This window comes from Phyllopteryx taeniolatus, chromosome 13 (assembly GCF_024500385.1).
Source record: "Phyllopteryx taeniolatus isolate TA_2022b chromosome 13, UOR_Ptae_1.2, whole genome shotgun sequence".
NCBI lineage: Eukaryota > Metazoa > Chordata > Actinopteri > Syngnathiformes > Syngnathidae > Phyllopteryx > Phyllopteryx taeniolatus.
The window spans coordinates 25,188,111-25,208,866 of NC_084514.1; the positions used below are offsets into that span (position 1 = coordinate 25,188,111).

A 20,756-nucleotide genomic window follows, 5' to 3' on the forward strand; every position below is an offset into this window, starting at 1 on the left:
TTTTGAAGGAACCTGTGTTTTAAAATCACCTATTAACTCTCGAGGTTCCATGCGTGTTCGTTTTCGTGAAAGAACTACAATTATGACGACGTGTTAAAAGCCAACTAATTTATTTCTGACAGAGGAGTCTATACATTTTACAGAGCTCTGGGTCACCAGCTACCCTTATCCTAGCCTCAGCAGAGACAGCACAGACTGAACAAAGCTATCTGTTCCTGCCGTAGACTTATACAATGTCTCAAAGAGAAAGTATGGAATTGTCGTCTGATTGGTCCATGGTCCACTAACGTCATCGTTGCTATGCAGAATGATGGCCATTTGCCGCTGGCTCCAGACGCCCTCTCCACATTCTTGCTTCTTATGTTTACAGCAATCCCCCGCAGCCATTGTCGTCTCCAACAAATGTTCCCCACCGGATCAACATGCACCCTCCTGGGAGCTTTCCTGCATCACACCCCCACACCCCCACACCCTTATCTGATTTACATGTTATTCTCCCTGCAATAAAACACCCAGACTAGTTACACAATAAAACCATATAACACATTAATCCCCCTTTTGATCTCTGTTATTCAGAGATCAACAGCCTCTAAACATGCAGCCTAGTTCGCTATAATACTTAATAAAGCCTAAACCAAATACAGCCAATATCAAAAAACCTAAGGAGAGGATACACAATCTACCACCTTACACAAATCAAATTGGTATACCGTCCTTTCCCCCAGCGTGTACTTCAACTCTAGGGCCCCTGTTGGCTTAACGGCCCTCTTTTCCACTCGTTCTTCTTGTTTTGAGGGCATTCCGAAATAGATTCCTGTAAATATAATCAGGGAGATCACCAGTCATGATTATGACCTTCTTCGGCCAGACATACAGGATGTACATATTTCCCCCCATGGTAAATGACCAATTTAACACCAAAACACAATATTCATACACAACACCATCCACAATTAAACAGGTCGTCTTCCCCGTCGCAGAGGCCCAGCTGACAAGTCCTGCAAACAAACAAAAATAAATTAATCACAACTCTGCAAATGATACTCCTGCCAAAGGGGTGGACTACATAATTCCTGTATACATGCTCCAGAGAAGGGACAAGTCGGCAATTGTCACCCAACATTGATACCATTCCCCAATTCATTGTTAACAGGTTTCACAAAAGTGTTAATGTCAATAGACCAAAAATCACACAACCATCAGCGTAAAGTCAGCAAATCAACAACCTGCAATACAACAACACTATCAAGCTACATCCTCCTGGGCGTCCTGAAAAATAATGTTATTTCCACAAATCAGAGTCTTCTCCTCTTCATCATGTTTAAAGTCGCAAAGGTCAGTCATTCAACAGTCTGTGTAGACCGTATTCTCTTGTCAGTCACACTGTCCTTGGTAACTAAAGGTCTGTAGTCCTAATAAAAGGTCATGGCACAAGAGTACTTAATTCGAACTCAGGCTCCCAACATCTTGGGATGCTATATTTAATATGGGTGAGACTTACTCTTGCACGTGATCACATCCCCATAAACACTTCTGTTAGCCGGCTCCATTGGTGCTGCATTTCTGCTTTTAATTAACACGACACAAACAGTAAGCACGGAACATAAACATTTAACACAAAACATAAACAATTAACATGACATGACAAGCGAGAATTCTGAGGCAATAACATTGACCTGGACCCAGGAGTGGATGTCCATTCCCACTTACACCACACAGACAAAACTGAACACAGAATACTTATTGGTTGAACCATAACTTCTAACCATCCCATTTAGAAGCATTTGTGTTCTTACCCAGTTTGCTGATCTACATCCATAATTTGAGAGTTATGAAACCTGAGGCTTCTTTAACGCAATTACAACCCGACTTCCTTCGTTCCTGTTTGGGCAAACAGTTGACTCATCTCGTTGCAACCACACAGCTTGTATTCGAAGGTTGATACGTTTGAAAAAATATTACAATCACCACACGAGGTCTCCCTCCTCAGTAAAGCGATATTCCTGCTTGAGTGACGATTTAAAAATACCTCAGGTTAATAATGATTCATTTTTATCACTATCCAAGTGTAAAAGAAGCGGTTTGCGACATGTCGCTCGACCACCTGCTACGCCAATTGTAAATTCGCACACGCGCCCAGTCGTAGAGCTGGCCCACCCGCCAGCCGTGTCCTGTCATAAACAGTTTGATACCATCTCCCTGCAATTTCAGGGCTCTGGGGTGAAGGAGGACTTCACAGATCAAACAGGAACTTCTATGTATATCTACTTACAAAAAGACTCTCTTTATATTCCCAATTACAGTCTTCCAGCCGCTTACTTGTGTGCCACGCCGTAAAAATGAAAAATTACTCCCTCTGACACACAAGTTAACACATCTTTCATTACTTTGCAACCTATGTCAAAGCTCCTCTTCTAGGCGCAAACAAGACTAAAGCCATCATATGCGTGAATGTGCTTCTCACGATCCTATATCATTTCAAGTGCTCTCTAAGCAATACATATCAAATCCCATTCACCATCTCAGATAGCAACTTGCACGCCATTCATTCAAATTCCGCGTGCAGCCCGAAGCGGACCGGGAACGCCTCGACGCTCTCTCCGATCGGGTTGTAAAGGCGCCATAACACATCCGCGGCTCCACAAATTCAACAGCCTCCTTTATTCATACAGGAGGTTTTCTGACAACAAAAACATCCGGTACTGTTTTCAGGCTCCTACCCCGGGCACGCAGAGCTGCAGGTGGTCCGCTCTGTTAACCCGGAAGTAGAAAGTCACAACGCAACTCTGGCGTGATCACATCCGCCGGACACACGTGTTAATTTATCCATCCATCCATTTTCTGAGCCGGTTATCCTCACAAGGGTCGTGGGAGCGCTGGAGCCTATCCCAGCTGTCATCGGGCAGGAGGCGGGGTACACCCTGAACTGGTTGCCAGCCAATCGCAAGGCACACATAAACAAACAACCATTCGCACTCACATTCACACCTAGGGGCAATTTAGAGACTTCAATTAACCTACCAACGATGTTTTTGGGAGGTGGGAGGAAACCGGAGTGCCCGGAGAAAACCCACACAGGCACGGGGAGAACATGCAAACTCCACACAGGTGGGGCCGGGGATTGAACCCCGTTCCTCAGAACTGTGAGGCAGACGCTCTAACCAGTCTTCCACCGTGCCCGTTAATTTATATATTATTTAATTTATCTTCCAGAATATCGTGTGCATACCTATGTATACACACAATACGTATACCTTATTTATTTATGGAATAAATATAATGGGTACCCTCAAAAGCGCTTTATAAATATTTACATATATTTTCATATAATTATATTTATCATAGTACTAAGGTTTGCTTCATATTGTGTACACAATTTATAAGACGTATTACACAGAATATTTATATCATTCACACTTGGTCCATGTTTTTTTTTTCTTTTTTTTCTCTACAATGGTGGCCTGCGCAGGACGTGTCTGTGACACGTAGAACCACTTGTCCGATCTGATTACTTGTGGAAACTCATGTTTCGGGATATAATGGTTAACCAGCACTTTGATGACAGACGGCGCGTCCTCTTTTGCACAAGGATAGGCTTTGGGCCATCCAGAAAAAGTGTCGACAATCATTAATAAGTACCTTATGTCTTGTACTGGGACCACCATTGTCGGTTCAGTCCATTACCACCACATCATTCGGGCATCGGCCCATCTCAGTGTGTTGCAGTTCCCTCTTCATTGTAGGGCCAACACTGACATTCTGACATATATCACAAAAAACATCAAACTTTTTTTACCTTATGCAGAAGATCAGCATGCCACCAAAAGCGCAGCTTGTACAGCATAACTCTCATGTGTCGGGGCGTGTGCTTCCTCAACCACTAACCACATGAACTTTCCTGTAGTTAAGACCAGTCTCCTAGGGCCTCTCCTAGGGCCAAACCACAGCTTATCCTTGTCATCATACTCAGCATATTTCCTTTGCCACTCATGTTTGTCTTCCTCTGGCGCCGCTTCTTGGAGGTTGCGCACTACATCAACCGTTACTGCAGGGAGAAAGTTAATCAACTGATCCTATTTAACAACATAGTTTACTTCAGTATCCATTTGATAGCCTGCTACTTTTTTTTAGCCTCGGCATCAGCCGCACTCTGACCTTCAGATAACTCCAGTGCCCTGCACATGGCCAGCAGTTCTGCAGCTTGAGCGAAGGGTTTCACAAAATAATTTGTGGACCAAAGCGTTTGGAAATCAGAATGTGTGTCTCCGCGATGTCTTCAGCAGCCTCTTGTTTACAGGGATACTACGGCACGTTAACAAAAGCAGTCAGGTCTACCTCGAACGTTACCGGAGTCACGGATGTACATAGTTCCCCATCGGCAGGCCCCTCTGACCACAGTGAGTCCGGCAGCAAATTCAACAGTTGTACGGCGTCCCCGTGGCTCTCTGCCATGGAATCGCGCCAATGTCACCTGCTCCAACACCCCCTCGTCCAGCGCGGGACCCTGAATACAACAACATTCAGTCCTTGGAGCGTACAACACATTGGGTATTTGACCTTGTCGCCGATCATTTGCCAAATGGCATTTCCTTACCATGGGTCCCAGTTCTTGGGCTACATGACCTAGTGCAAGTGCAAGTGCAAGTGAAATGTGTGGAAAAGATGTTAAACTCATCATAAACCACTCACTCTCATCTGGCATCAAGGTGGAGGCAGCTGCCACACCTTGCTTCCCTATGTAAATACCTGTACTAGTGAGCATCCACTTTTCATCCTGTATTGACTCAAAGGCTTCTCTGTAAACCAAATCATCATTTTTATCACAGTACATTGTGAGATGGAGGGGATCGATCGGAGGGCTGTAGGTGGCAAGAGAGTCGATCCAGGGCTTCCACCGCAGGAAGGCCAAGTAGACACCTTTATTTCTTGTTTAAGTCGGGCCTAATATATGTCAGCGGTCGCTTCCGGAAGTTCATGTTCCATCCGGCGGACAATTTCCCACTCACAGTTCATCACGGTCCCATCTGGGAACCGTATCGTCAGTCCGTCCGGGCTGCAAAGGATGGTAGTCGTGGTTTTGATAAGCAGATCTCTGCCCATCAGGTTCACTGGAGGCCCCCCTTCCATCAGGACAAACTGTGTCATGTGTCTGTCCAGCAATTTCAGTCTTTAATGGTATCGAAATCGGCAGATTCATGGGCACCCCTGCAAAGCTCATTAAGGTGGTCGTCTTCCCTGAGTGTTTGGATGCGGGAAGTGGTAAACATACAGACGAATATGTGGCACCTGTGTCAACTAGCATGTGGATGTCCGTCTTGTCCACCTTAGCAGGGATAAGAGGCTCTGTATTTCCTCCGTCCCCTGGCTCCAGGTCCATTGGGTATTCGGACCAGTCCTCATCGCAGTGGAACTGGCTAGATGGCTGTTGTTGCTGTGGAGCCTGCTGCGGATGCTGTTGCCAATGCACCGGGCTGCGTCCACCTCTGCCGCGTGGAGCTCTGTACCCTCCTCTTTGAGGTGGGGCCCCTCCGGGTCCCACTGGAAGTCTCTATTGCATCAGTGAGGGAGCATTACATTGATGATACCAGTATCCATGCTGACCGCAGTTGAAGCATGCTTGGAGGATGGCGAGCGCTTCCTCTGCCCCCATTGGTGTATCCCCTACGACGTCCGCCTTGTCCCCAAGTTGACCCCTGCCCCATCCACATCTGCTTTTCTGCTTTCATTTGTATTTTGTTTATTTTTAATTTTTTTTCATAATACACTTTCAGCATGTCTAGCTTGATTCATGAACTCATCCAAGCCTTGAGTGGCCAGGTTTACATCATGTTTCTTCATCCACTCTTTTACTTCTAATCTCATTCCATTTCAGTGGGATGTGCTAACCAGTTGTTGCATATCACGGCACCACTCTTTTATCTCTTTTGTAGGGTGCTAAGCTTTCCACCTTTCATAAACTCTTCTTTTGACCAAGGTCTGTAAACAAGAATTGTACTGCCTTTTCTGCCTCCTTCACCTTCATATGCAGGATTTGCCACTTCGATCATGGGATCCAGGTCCCCTTCAGTTAATCTGGCAATTTGGGAGAGGAGTCTGGACTTAATACTCCACCCATCATTCTGCTCCAATTACCCACATGTGCTGGTGTGGCTGGCAGAGGCGAATACAGGCTTATCACATTCTTGTTTACAGAAGGTGGAGGCGCATATGGTTCTCCTCCCCGCAGGGCCAGATCAGAGAGGAGCAGAGGCCTCAGGTGCCCCTGGGCTAATTGTAACTTCAGAAGTTGTTCCTGCATATCCTTTACCTCGTCTGATGATTTGTGGTGTCTGTCGACAAAAAGTTTCAAATGGTGAGACACATGATGATTAAAGTAACTATCTCCTCCTTCCATGAGGTCAGGGTCTTTAATAAATTCAGTCCTAACTTCATCTGGCAATGTGTCAAGCAAAGCAATTCTATAAATAACATTTGCCTCCCTAAAACGGGAGGGATGTGACCCCGTCTTCCATCCATCCATTTTCTATACCGCTTATCCTCACTAGGGTCGCGGACTGCTGGAGCCTATCCCAGCTATCTTCGGGTGGGAGGCAGGGTACACCCTGAACCGGTCGCCAGCCAATCGCAGGGCACATAGAAACAAACAACCATTCGCACTCACATTCACACCTACGGGCAAGTTAAGAGTCTCCAATCAACCTACGCCGCATGTTTTTGGGATGTGGGAGGAAACCGGAGTGCCCGGAGAAAAGCCACCCAGGCACGGGGAGAACATCCACACAGATGGGACCACACAGAACTGTGAGGCAGATGTGTTAACCAGTCGTCCACCGTACCGGTGTGACACTGTCTTATCTGTCCAAATACTTATGCAATTTCCGAAAGGAGAACTGGGATCCATGAGAGGTTTGAAGTCTGGGTGCTTCGTCACCGTCGGCTAGGTGGGCGGGAACATGTCACGGATGACCGCAAACACTGAAGGAGCAAAAGGGGCAAATTAAAATTTCAGGTTTGACATTATTCAGACCAGACCGTCTCAAAATATTATTCGATTAATGTACCGAAATGCAACAGGCGCGAATCAATCTCACTACGTTACCAGACGCCAGGCTCATGCTGTCCATCTACTTTTTTCAGCGCCTGGATCCACATTTCACCACCAGCAGCCAGTCCGGGCAGCCGTTTCTGTAAAAACTCAAGATCTTTTAAAGACAATTCTTGGTATATTAACCCACCTTGTTGAATGTGGACTCGTGCGGAATTGATGGGAGTTTTACTTCCCCGATGTCTTGGTCTGTCATTTGAGCGGCTCCCTCGACCGGCAAAGGCAGATAAAGGGAAGTTACAGGGGATGCGCTTTTGGGAAAGTCCATAATTGGATTTAGTGGGTCACTTTGTCGCTCTTTTTCGCCGAACAGCTGCCATGGCAGTGGACACCGCACAAATCTCATGAACTTTTCTCCTCAATTTTTCATTCTCATCTATTTTCTTATTCAAGTCTCTTTTCTCCATCCACCCTGCAATGTCAAACTTTTCCTTTTTTCCACTTTTCCCACACACTTCTAAATTCTGCTTGTTTCTTTCAATGCCAGCCAACAACTGACCTTCTATTTCAATCCACAAATCCTCCAATGACTTCTGGTCATCACTCTGATACATATCGTATTCATTATCTCTACACTCGACTGTCCAATTCTCACACCAGGGCTTTGGTGGCACACTCATCTCATTCTAAATTGGTTTTTGGGGGTCCCAAAATCCCCAACGTCTACCGAAATGTCACAGTATGAAACCGCGTCCAATTTCAAGTCATTCTACGACGGGACAAGTAGGCACCTCGTTACCCTACTTTTCCCAAGTCCTCTGTTACCCTGGCCTTCTGATTAACACAACAATAACAACACAAGGTCCTAGTAACTATTGACAATGAAACAACTGTACCACAAATCTCCCAAATTTCACAATTTCCCATGTGCAGAATTTGTGATTTAATAAAAACAGGTTTCTGCTCACCTTTTTCTGTCGGTGCACCGGGGAGATTGCAGTCCAACTGAATCCGTATCCACTCCTCTGTCTTTTTATCTAATGTCCTTCCAGGATCACGTCGGGGTCACCATTTGAAGGAACCTGTGTTTTAAAATCACCTATTAACTCTCAAGGTTCCATGCGTGTTCGTTTTTGTGAAAGAAGTACAATTATGGCGACGTGTTAAAAGCCAACCAATTTATTCCTGACAGAGGAGTCTATACATTTTACAGAGCTCGGGGTCAGCAGCTACGCTTATCCTAGCCTCAGCAGAGACAGTGCAGACTGAACAAAGCTATCTGTTCCTGCCCCAGACTTATTCAATGTCTCAAAGAGGAAGTATGGAATTGTCGTCTGATTTGTCCATGGTCCACTGACGTCCTCGTTGCTATGCAGAATGATGGCCATTTGCCGCTGGCTCCAGACGCCGTCTCCACATTCTTGCTTCTTATGTTTACAGCAATCCCCTGCAGCCATTGTCGTCTCCAACAAATGTTCCCCGCCGGATCAACATGCACCCTGCTGGGAGCTTTCCTGCATCACACCCCCACACCCTTATCTGTTATCCTCCCTGCAATAAAACACTCAGACTAGTTATACAATAAAACCTTATAAGACATTACTTTCCTTACCTACCGATAAGGCAAAGGTTTTTGTGATACTGTGAGACGTTTAGTGAATTTTGTCCCAATTCATTGTGATCTAAAGTTGCTATGGTGAGGTTTTATGGTAAATGATAAATGGACTGCACTTATAGCGCTTTATCTACACCATCACAGTGCCCAAAGCGCTTTACAAAGCCTCACATTTACCCACTCACACACACATTCATACATCAATGGGCGTTGGTTTGAAGACTAAAATAAACACTAAAAACCATTGAGTCAGACCTCGCTTAGCCCAGCCTCCCCTGCTCCTTAGAACAAAGGGAGTACTGACCAGCTCTCCGTTTAAAGGGTTAAAGGTCCCCGTTATTCCTGCGGATTACACAGTGCACTGTAACCGGTGACGGGAGCTTGCCTCAACCGGTGTTGAGAGAGACTCCCCTAGGTTCTCACAGTCAATTGTGAAGTGCCGGCCCCGCTCAAGTTAGGCTTTACTTTAACAGAGTAACCTTTGTAGCAGAAAGCTGCTCTCTCCCATATGGTCTAAAGCACTTGTAATTGACCTAGGTTGAATTCAACGGTCTTGATACGACAGCCAGGACCTGTTATTGTGTTTAAAATTATAGCCGAAATAACCTTTCAAAAACAGAGTGAGAATAATCAATGACTACATTGATAATGTTATTAGGTCTGCTAACATTGACAACACAGCACTCATTATTCTTAAAAGAAAGAGAAGGGACATTTTTCTATGTTCATAAAAAGATAATTTAATTGGCAGAATTTAGCAAGGGCAAGGCTTTAACCATCCATCCATCCATTTTCTGAGCCCCTTCTCCTCACTAGGGTCGCGGGCGTGCTGGAGCCTATCCCAGCTATCATCTGGCAGGAGGCGGGGTACACCATGAACTGGTTGCCAGCCAATCGCAGGGCACATATAAACAAACAATCAGTCGCACTCACATTCACACCTACGGGCAATTTAGAGTCGTCAATTAACCTACCATGCATGTTTTTTGGGATGTGGGAGGAAACCGGAGTGCCCGGAGAAAACCCACGCAGGCACGGAGAGAACATGCAAACTCCACACAGACGGGGCCGGGGATTGAACCCCGGTCCTTATAACTGTGAGGCAGACGCTCTAACCAGTCTTACACCATGCCGCCAGGCTTTAACCAATAAAAATAAAAATTTTAAAATTCACAAAAAGTACAAATAATAAAAATGAAAATAATAAAACTCACAAAAAAGAACTGTGTGTGCAACGTCTACTCACTTACAAATGAGATTAAATGTTCCAAGTCGGCCCTTTGAGATGAAAACCAAAGCAGTCCAAAAACATCAGATCAAAGAGAACATTTGGTTACATTCAAAGTTTCAAAAGATACTAAATGAAAACAGTCCAAAATGTGAAAATCCAAAGTATAATCAAAATAAAAAGAACATTCAATTCAAATGGAACAAATAATATTTGAGTGATCAGATCGAACATTCCTAAAACCTTAAAATTATGAATTGAGAATAGGCAGGGACACAAAAGAGAGAGATCAAGGGCTCAGGCTCTGTAGTTAAGGCAAAACCCCCCCCCCCTCTATCGTATTGTTTTGGCAAATCTTTTTCTGACGGAATAAGTAAGGAAGCAATCTTGTGTTTGTGGGTTTTTATTACAAAAAATAAAGAAAAGTCTTTGCAAAGAGAGGAAAAGGTAGTCTTACAAGTTGTCACCCCTTATTGAAGCCCAGACAAAAATCCCCTTTTATTATATCGAAGTGAGAGAAACAGAGAAAGAAAACAAAACAACTATCTTTGTCCAGCTGCACTCAACTTATCTTTATCGAATAGCAGCTAGTAGTCACAACATAGCTAGGAACAATTAATATGCACATTATGACCGGGAGAGAGTTAGTAGTCACAACATAACAATAAAGCCTGTGAAGGTTGTATAAAACTAATAGAAGTAATATTTGGTATATATATAAAAAAAAAAAAAAAATCCAACACAGTATTCTAACCCATTCTCAGTAAAATATTCAATTTGTCTTTAAAGCTACTTCTCTAATCATCCTGCGTTTTACACAAAAATAGATGAGATTAAGCAGTAAGACCTCAATAGCTAACCTTTGAAAGAGCGAGAGCCTCGATACTGTCAGTTTTTAAACTTATATCGTAGAGGTGTGCCTTTGCCAGAGGTCTTTTACATCACCTTTCATCTGGTTGTAAGGTTTATGGGAAGATTTGGAGTCATATTAAGGACGACTTGCCCCCATTTCACAAGTCCTTTGTTAGTTGTGTGCCCTTTTGCCTAAAAACAAATCATATGATGGAACCTTCCCCGAATGGGTTGAGACTTCTCATCAGTGGTCCCCTATTTCCAGTAAAAGCTCGCCTTGTGCTACTTAGAGATAAACATTAGTTCCTCTATTTAGTTTCTCTCAAAATAACTTCTTTATACACTATGTCTTTGTTTAAAGTAAAAAGTTCTCATGGGAATGTTCTTAGCTGATCAACCCAGTAACAATGCCTCATTCAAATCATTCCTTACTTCATCATCAACATCATCAAAATCACTTCTTTCACCAAATGTCTAACATCTTATTGCAACTCTCATCTTTACAATAAACGGTCCTAAACACTTCATCAACTATCTCACATATCATTGTATGGGCACAAAGGATTGCGGGTTTTTAACACATAGTTACTAAAATCCCAAAATATATGTAATAAACTGTTACAGGTTATATATGTTTGCAATTAAGCATTGAGCAAGCAAATAACTAAGACTGTATTTTGACACTTGAGTGACCTCCGCTCTAGCGCCATGTTATGGCTTTAAATGTGCATGACTGGTTGACTTTAACTTAGAGTAACTTTTTTAGGCACCATCTGGTGGATGTTTGTAATAATACATTTTGAGTCAATTATAGTAATAACTTCCTGAACATGCATCCGATTAACAATCCAATTATATTCTGTATTATTAATTACCATCCATTACATTATATACTTTTCAGTGTCACCACTTGACACCATCAGTACAAAAATGTAACCGACCGTTTACCATATTAGTTGTCTCAATGTTGGCATAGACGTATTTTACTGTCTCACCCAATTGACTGAGAGTTGACTTCACTGAAGTTCCGCGCGGTGTATGATGATGCTCGGAGCGCGTCAGACACACATCGTGAAAGCCTCCTTTGCACAATATCATCTTGTTGCCGGTAAGTCTTCATTAGAGGGTACAGGACTTTGCATCACTCTTTGATTTCATGTGGAAACTGGTAATTCATCCCAAACTGTGTACCCTTCAGCTCCCTTCCTTTTGAATTTACAAAGACTTTCTGCTGGACATGTTCGAATTTGACGATGATTGGCTGGGGATGATTCCCTGCTCGCGGTCCTCCTAGTCTGTGTATTCGGTGAAGGTGATGTTCGAGAGTGTCTCCTTCAGGATTTGCAGCGCTGTCGACATGAAGTTTTTTACTTGAGCCTCTGGATTATCAGGTGTACTCTCAGAAATGCCGCAAGAGATGTTATCCTGCATGCTTCTTGACTGTAAGTCCAGCATTGCTTCTTTGATTTATTAATTTTTTTTTCTCTTTCTTGAGAACTTCTACCTCCGTTGTCATCGTTTTCATAGCTGACTGAAGTTCGCCACTGTCTTCTTTTAGCTCTCTGACTTCTTGGTAAACTCTGAGCTGGTTTTGAGCTCCTTAATCTCCTGGTGTAATAGATTGAGAAGTGATAGCTTCTTGTCAATGGAGGAGAGAACTTGAATATGGGCGTCAGGTGAGCTGGGTAGTAGATCCACAGTGCTGGTGGATGAGTTAGCCTTCTGTCTTTTTAACAGGTTGCTGCGGTGATCATGGTGGGGTCCGCTAGCTTGCATGATGAAGCGATCGAAAGATCTGTCGATGAAATCTTCGAGTGGCTCCACAATGGTATCTTGGTGTCAGCAGGGATTGGAAAAAAGGTTAGCAATAATAATCAGCCCCGCAATAAGAGGAAAAAAAGTGGATGAGGAGGAAATTAAGTCTGAGGGTTGCTAATGTGATTTTGCAACATAGCGGCCAAAATTTCAACTGGGAAATCTCGCTGTCTCTCGCGGTGTCAGAGCCCAGTCACCGGCTCTTCCAGCTCCTTCCCTCAGGTAGGCGCTACCGATCAATGCAAACTAGAACTAGCAGACATTCCAACAGCTTCTTCCCTCTTGCGATCAACTTCTTAAACACCTAACCTACAATTTCATTACAACATGCTGGCAATTTTTTGACTTGAGTTTGTTGTCACATTTCTGTCGGGCCAATTATGTATTACTCGTGCACTCACTGTAGTTGTCTCACCATGCTGCACTATTTGCATATACTGGCCACTCATGCCAGAGTAGCATCTGCTCCATTTGCACGCTGATTGAGGAGTATTGTCCCAGACTATCGCACTACTCGTCACTTTAAACCGCATACACTCCTTGAAGTCTCGGCGCCCTTTGCACAATGGTCATTGCACCGGACTATTGCAATATTAGTCATTCGAACTGCTCTAAGTGCTAGAGGACTCTGCATCTTTTTGCACAATTGTCAAAAAAAAATAAAAAATGTACCGGCATTACCAGATAACTAGCAACCCTTTACTGCTCAGTGACTGTTTTTTTTTTTGTCAATGTCTTTCTGTCTCCAAAGTCTGTTGTCATACTAGAGCGGCTCCAACTACCGGAGACAAATTCCTTGTGTGTTTTTTGGACATACTTGGCAAATAAAGATGATTCTGATTCTGATTCTGTTTCTCCATATCTGTTGGCAAAGGTGAATGGCTTGACAAAAAAAAAACTGTTACTGTACCAAAAATAGCATGTTCCAGACTCCAAAGACATGTTGTGTTTTGTACTCCTCAGAGTTAAAGCCGCAGCCATGCCGCTCTCTCTCGGCTCCATGTACAATAAACAATAACCATCCTCACAGGGCCGCCACGTCAATGCCCCACATTCAACACGATCACCACGAATGCACGTGAGGCATTTTTTGGGGAATTTGATCAAGTAAGATTGCACATCTGTGACCTGGAAATAAGTCAGTCCCATTCTCTGCCTGCATTGCGCCACAGCGTCAGTAAACAACAGCGGCCAACTCTGGAACTAACAGACTTTGTCAATGGCAGTTTAAGTAACAAATGGAAACTATTTTGCCACATTTCTCAGTCCTGATGGTCCATCCGTTATATCGGAGTCCATTTGATCATTTATTGTGTGTGTGCGGGTGTGTGTGTGTGTGTGTGTGTGTATATATATATATATATATATACAGTTCTGAGGACCAGGGTTCAAATCCCGGCCCCGCCTGTGTGGATGTGCATGTCCTCCCCGTGCCTGCGTGGGTTTTCTGCAGGGTAGGTTAATTGAAGACTAAATTGCCCGTACGTATGAATGTGAGTGTGAATGGTTGTTTGTTTATATGTGCCCTGCGATTGTCTGGCGACCAGTGCAGGGTGTACCCTGCCTCACGCCCGGGGATAGATGGGATAGGCTCCAGCACGACTGCGACCCTAGGATATATATATATATATATATATATATATATATATATATAGAAAATTCTGCCCTGGTAATCAAACATATGACAACAACTATGTAATGTTCTCTCATTTACCAAATAGGGCTGCATTTCACAATAAGAGCAAGTAAATAAAAAGAGAAAGTTAATACGTGTTCAAATAAAGTGCTGAACTTAAGAAAAAGTTCGAGTTTCCCCTTTTCTGTTTGGCATCTGGACACAACAGTTAAGTCTCAAACAATTTTACATACTTTAACAAACATTAACTGAACCGTTTTAGAGGTAATGTTTGTTCAAAACCTTTGTTTTGGTTCATAATGGCGTTTCACATCACAAACAGCCTTTGTGCATCTTCACTTAGCTTTTTGTTACATATTAATGCATCAGTTTCATGGCTGTGCATGTATGAGCTTCAACCAGCTGACTAGGAATAAGAAAAATATTCTTTGTCTGACTAAAAGTTTTGGAAGTGTTCATTCATTCATTCATTTTCCGTACCGCTGATCCTCACGAGGGTCGCTGGCGTGCTGGGGCTTTTCTCAGCCAACTGAGCGAGAGGCGGGGTACACCCTGAACAAACAACCGTCCGTCCATCCATCCATCCATCCATCCATTCATCCATCCATCCATCCATCCATTCTCTTTAGCGCTTATCCTCAGTAGGGTCAGGGGGTGCCTATCCCAGCTATCTTCGGGCGGGAGGCTGGGTACACCCTGAACCGGTTGCCAGCCAATCGCAGGGCACATAGGAACAAACAACCACTCACACTCAAATTCACACCTTTGGACAATTTACAGTTCTCAATTAACCTACCATGCTTGCTTTTGGGATGTGGGAGGAAACCGGAGTCCCCGGAGAAAACTCACGCAGGCACAAGGAGAACATGCAAACTCCACACTGGCAAGGCCGGATTTGAACCCGGGTCCTCAGAACTGTGAGGCAGATGTGCTAACCAGTCGTCTACCGTGCCGCTTGGAAGTGTTCATCCATCCATCCATCCATTTTGTGAGCCGCTTCTCCTCACTAGGGTCGCAAGCGTGCTGGAGCCTATCCCAGCTATCATCGGGCAGGAGGCGGGGTACACCCTGAACCTTTTGTTCTTTCGACCCACAGCTCGTGACCAAAGGTGAGGGTAGGAACGTATAGATCGACCGATAAATAGAGAGTTTCATCTTTCGGCTTAGCTCCTTCTTCACCACAACGTACCGATACAAAGTCCGCATCACTGCAGACGCTGCACCGATCTGCCTGCCGGCAATGCGAACCAAATTCTGACACCAGTTGTGCCAAGTGCACGTATGGACACCCTTATGCTTGAACATGGTGTCCGTGGTGAGCACAGAAGTCCAATAACAGAACACCACTCAGGGTCTGATCGGAGGAGCCGTTCCTCCCAATCACGCCCTTCCAGGTCTCATTGTCATTGTCCACGTGAGCATTGAAGTCCCCCAACCGAACGATGGCGTCCCCAGCGGGAGGGCTCTCCAGCACCCCCTCCAAGGACTCCAAAAAGGGTGGGTACTCTGCACTTCTGTTTGGTGCGTAGGCACAAACAACAGTCAGGACCCGTCCCCCCACCCAAAGGCGGAGAGAGGCTACCCTCTCGTCCACCAGGGTGAACCCCAACGTACAGGCGCCAAGCCGTGGTCAATAAGTATACCCACACCTGCTTGGCGCATCTCACCATGGGCAACTCCAGAGTGGAAAAGAGTCCAACCCCTCTCAAAAGTACTGATACCAGAGCCCAAGCCGTGTGTGGAGGCGAGCCCGACTATATCTCCCTCCCTGCCAGAGAGTTGACATTCCACATCCCTAGAGCCAGCTTCTGTAGCCGGGGATCGGATCACCAACGTTCCCGCCTTCAGCTACCCCCCAGCTCACACTCCACCCGACCCCTATGGCCCCTCCTACAGGTGGTGAGAACATGGGAATGGGGACCTACATTACCTTTTCGGGCTGTGCTCGGCCGGGCCCCATGGGTGCAGGCCCAGCCACCAGGCGCTCGCCTTCGAGCCCCACCTCCAGGCCTGGCTCCAGAGGGGAGCCCCGGTGACCCACGTCAGGGCAAGGGAAACCTAAATCCATTAATTTTGTTTGTCATAGGGGTTTTTGGAGCTGTGATATGTCTTGTCCCTCACCTAGGACCTGTTTGCCATGGGTGACCCTACCAGGGGCGTGAAGCCCCAGACAACTTAGCTCTTAGGTACATTGGGACACACAAACCTCTCCACCACGATAAGGTGACGGCTCAAGGAGGGGATCCTTGAGTCCAAATATAATAATATGAGGAGCTACCGTCATAATGTGTTTCATGATGTGGCCTCTGCAATCTGTATCACATTGGAGCATAACAGTAGTTTGCAAAGTTTGTGCGCCTGGCGCAAAAACATAATTTGCTTTGAAAAGCAAAACAATGTTGAAAATGCATATTTCAACTGTAAACTTGACAAGTCATGTGTTTTAAGTCCAAGTCAAGTCTCATTAATATAATGTCAAAGTAAAGTTTTTCATAAATTCTAGCTGAATAATTCCCAAGTCCTAAAATTGGCAATTGAGTCTGACTCGAGTCAAGTCATGTGAGTTGAGTCCCCACCTCTGGAAAATATGCTACCACTGTAAAAGAAGGGGGGAAATCAGTTTATTGGAAGTACAGTCTTGTAGCCTCTGTTACCAAAGTATACCCAACGCCACAAAGATTGGCAAGTTTTTAAAGCAAATAATCAACTGTTCTCCGAACAAGCTTCAGAACAAGACGTGCTACAGGACAGCCGTTTACATGAAACATTTATTTTTCAAAATTTGTAAGGGTTATCAGTAGAGAACAAACCACAGTGGTATGGTACCCAAAAGTGATACGAGAGACAATCTATTTATTGGTCAAATTAGCACTCCCTTGCAACATCAGAAATGGAATGGGAATGTCACAAAATGTGCCTTTTCTTAAAGGCTTGCTCTTGTCCTGTAATTAACAGCCACCGCTCAAAAAGGGGCCAAACAATTTTAGATGTTGCCCATTGTTGTGGAAAGATTATGTTCTCACTTTTGTCTTCTTTGTTGAATTCTTTTGCAGTGGTCACACGGGTCGGATGTTACAGTATTTGCTCTGATACTAAGATGATGATGATAGTACAAACAATATTTGCTGCAATGGGTGCTGACGCTGCATCATCAATGTTCTCTGGTTCACTTTGTCACCATGTTCCAACAGGACTTTACCATGACACTGTACCTGAGACATTATTGGAAAGATGAACGTCTGTCATTCACCAGCAGTACCAACAAGAGCATGACATTTGATGGCCGTTTGGTAAAAAAGATCTGGGTCCCTGATGTCTTCTTCGTCCACTCCAAGAGATCTTTCATCCACGACACAACCACAGACAACATCATGCTGCGTGTCTTTCCTGATGGTCACGTGCTTTACAGTCTCAGGTGTGTGTATCAAGTCAGCATCCAAAACATTTATTGATACTCTTCATGTTCATCTGTGGCGGCACGGTGGCCGACTGGTTAGAGCGTCAGCCTCACAGTTCTGAGGTGCGGGGTTCAATCCCCGTCCCCGCCTGTGTGGAGTTTGCATGTTCTCCCCGTGCCTGCGTGGGTTTTCTCCGGGCACTCCGGTTTCCTCCCACATCCCAAAAACATGCATTAATTGGAGACTCTAAATTGCCCGTAGGCATGACTGTGAGTGTGAATGGTTGTTTGTTTCAATGTTCCCTGTGATTGGCTGGCAACCAGTTCAGGGTGTACCCCGCCTCCTGCCCGATGACAGCTGGGATAGGCTCCAGCATGCCCGCGACCCTAGTGAGGAGAAGCGGCTCAGATAATGGATGGATGGATGGATGTTCATCTGTCATAGTTGAATTTGGGGTCATGGTAGGGATGGTAAATTGGAAATTTATTGCATTTACAGCGGCTGAAACAAGTATTTATCACAATTTTTATCACTAAATATACACTGAACAAAAATATATAACCAACACTTTTGTTTTTGCTCCAATTTTTCATGAGCTGGACTCAAAGATCTAAAACTTTTCCTACATACACAAAAGGCAATTTCCCCCAAATATTGTTCACAAATCTGTCTAAATCTGTGTTAGTGAGCATTTCTCCTTTGTCGGGATAATCCATCCCACCTCACAGGTGTGGCATATCAAGATGCTGATTAGACAGCAAGATTATTGCACAGGTGTGCCTGTGGAATGTTGGTGCACTCCACTTCAATGGCTGTGCGAAGTTGCTGGATATTGGCAGGAACTGTAACACACTGTCGTATATGCCGATCCAGAGCATCCCAAACATACTCAATGGGTGAAATGTCCGGGGAGTATGCTGTCCATGCAAGAACTGGGATGTTTTCATCTTCCAGGAATTGTGTACAGATCCTTGCAAGATGCGGCTGTTCATTATCATACTGCAACATGAGGTGATGGTCGTAGATGAATGGCACAACATTGGGCCTCAGGATCTCGTCACGGTATCTCTGTGCATTCAAAAAGCCATCAATAAAATGCACCTGTGTTCGTTGCCCATAACATACACCTGTCCATACCATAACCCCACCGCCACCATGGGCCACTCGATCCACAACGTTGACATCAGCAAACCGTTCACCCACACGGCACCACACACGCTGTTTGCCATCTGCGATGAACAGTGAAAACCAGGATTCATCCATGAAGAGAACACCTCTCCAACATGCCAGACACCGTCGAATGTGAGCATTCACCACTCAAGTCGGTTACGACGACGAACTGCAGTCAGGTTGAGACCCCGATGAGGACGACGAGCATGCAGACGAGGTTCCCTGAGACGGTTTCTTTGGTTATGCAAACCGATTGTTGCAACAACTGTCGGGTGGCTGGTCTCAGATGATCTTGGAGGTGAACATGCTGGATGTAGAGGTCGTGGGCTGGTGTGGTTACACGTGATCTGCGGTTGTGAGGCCGGTTGGATGTACTGCCATATTGTCTGAAACGCCTTTGGAGACGGCTTATGGTAGAGAAATGAACATTCAATTCATGGGCAACAGCCCTGGTAAGAGCAAACAGCTGTCTCAAGACCATCGTAAACTAATTGGTGCAAAACTTAATGATGGCACTGGTTACAGGCACATATCTAATCTTCTGAATGTTCCAGTGAGCACGGATGGAGCCATAATACCTATGTGAAAAGCCAATCATACCACTATAAATTTGCCTCGATCAGGTGCTCCTTACAAGATTTCTGACAGAGGAGTGCAAAGAATAATCAGAAGAGTTGTCCAAGATCCAAGGACCACCTGTGGGGAGCTTCAAAAAGACCTGGAATTAGCAGGTACTGTTGTCACAAGGAGTAATGCACTCCGCCACCATGGCCTGTATGCACGCTTACTACGCAAGACCCCATTGCTAAAAAAAAAAAAGCTTGTCAAAGCTCGTTTAAGGTTTGCTGAACAACATTTGGAAAAGCCAGTTAAATACTGGGAAAATATAGTCTGGTTGGATGAGAGCAAAATTGAACTATTGGGATGCCATAATGCACATCATGTTTGGAGGAGAAATGGCACTGCACATCACCCGAAAAACACCATACCAACAATGAAGTTCGGAGGTGGAAACATGATGGTGTGGGTCTGCTTACAGTACTGGTACTGGTAAACTTCACATTATTGAAGGAAGGATGAATGGGCAAATGTACCAACACTTTCTTGACAAAAATATGCAGCCATCTACGAGAAATGATGAAAATGAAACGAGGGTGGACATTTCAGCAGGATAATGACCTAAAACATACTGCCAAAGAAACTCTCAATTGGTTTCAAGGAAAAACAATAAAGCTGCTAGAATGGCCCAGCCAATCACCTGACTTTAATCCAATCGAAAATCTATGAAAAGAACTAAAACCCATATAATAAGCCCACGGAACCTTCAAGATTTGAAGACTGCTTGTGTGGAGGAGTGGGCTAAAATCACACCAGAGCAATGCATGCGGCTAGTTTCTCAATACAGGAGGCGTCTTGAAGTTGTCATTGCAAACAAAGGCTTTTATACAAAGTATTAAATAAATACCAGTTGGCGTGTTCAATATTTTTCCCCGTGTCATTTCACATTATTATATACAACTTAATTTCTGATCTTATTTGTTCTAAATTCTTTGTATGTATGGATTACTTGGGTTGTTCCCAACATCTGGTGTGATTTTCATGTCAATAGCACCTTTGGAAATATATTTGAGAAAAATGGTGACGTGTTAAATACTTATTTCAGCCGCTGTATATAGCACTTTTACTACACCATCACGGTGGCCAAAGCGATTTACAGATGCTCACACATTCACCCATTCAAGCACACATTATCCACCAATGGGTGGCTGCTGCAATGCAAGGCGCTGCCAGGCCCAATGGGAGCCATTTGGGGTTCAGAGTCTTGCCCAGGGACACTTTGACAGTGGATCGTCGGAGCCGGGATTGTAACTGTCGACCCTTTGGTCACTGGATGACCGGCTCTACCAACTGAGCCACAGCCATGGATAAAATGGCAAGTTGTGAACCCTTAAAGCAAAACACCAGACAGATTGAAAAATATATATATATTTAAAAAT

The 20,756-nt window shown here is 44.6% G+C and overlaps 1 protein-coding gene across 1 annotated transcript in view; it reads left to right on the top strand.

Moving 5' to 3' along the window:
- The window catches only part of gabrr2a (gamma-aminobutyric acid type A receptor subunit rho2a), an 86,985-nt gene that overhangs the window by 37,609 nt on the left and 28,620 nt on the right, over positions 1-20,756 (top strand). Inside the window, exon 4 of the mRNA XM_061794913.1 lies at positions 17,383-17,606. Within this exon, the coding sequence (XP_061650897.1) occupies positions 17,383-17,606 (224 nt within the window). The remainder of the gene's footprint in view (positions 1-17,382; positions 17,607-20,756) is intronic.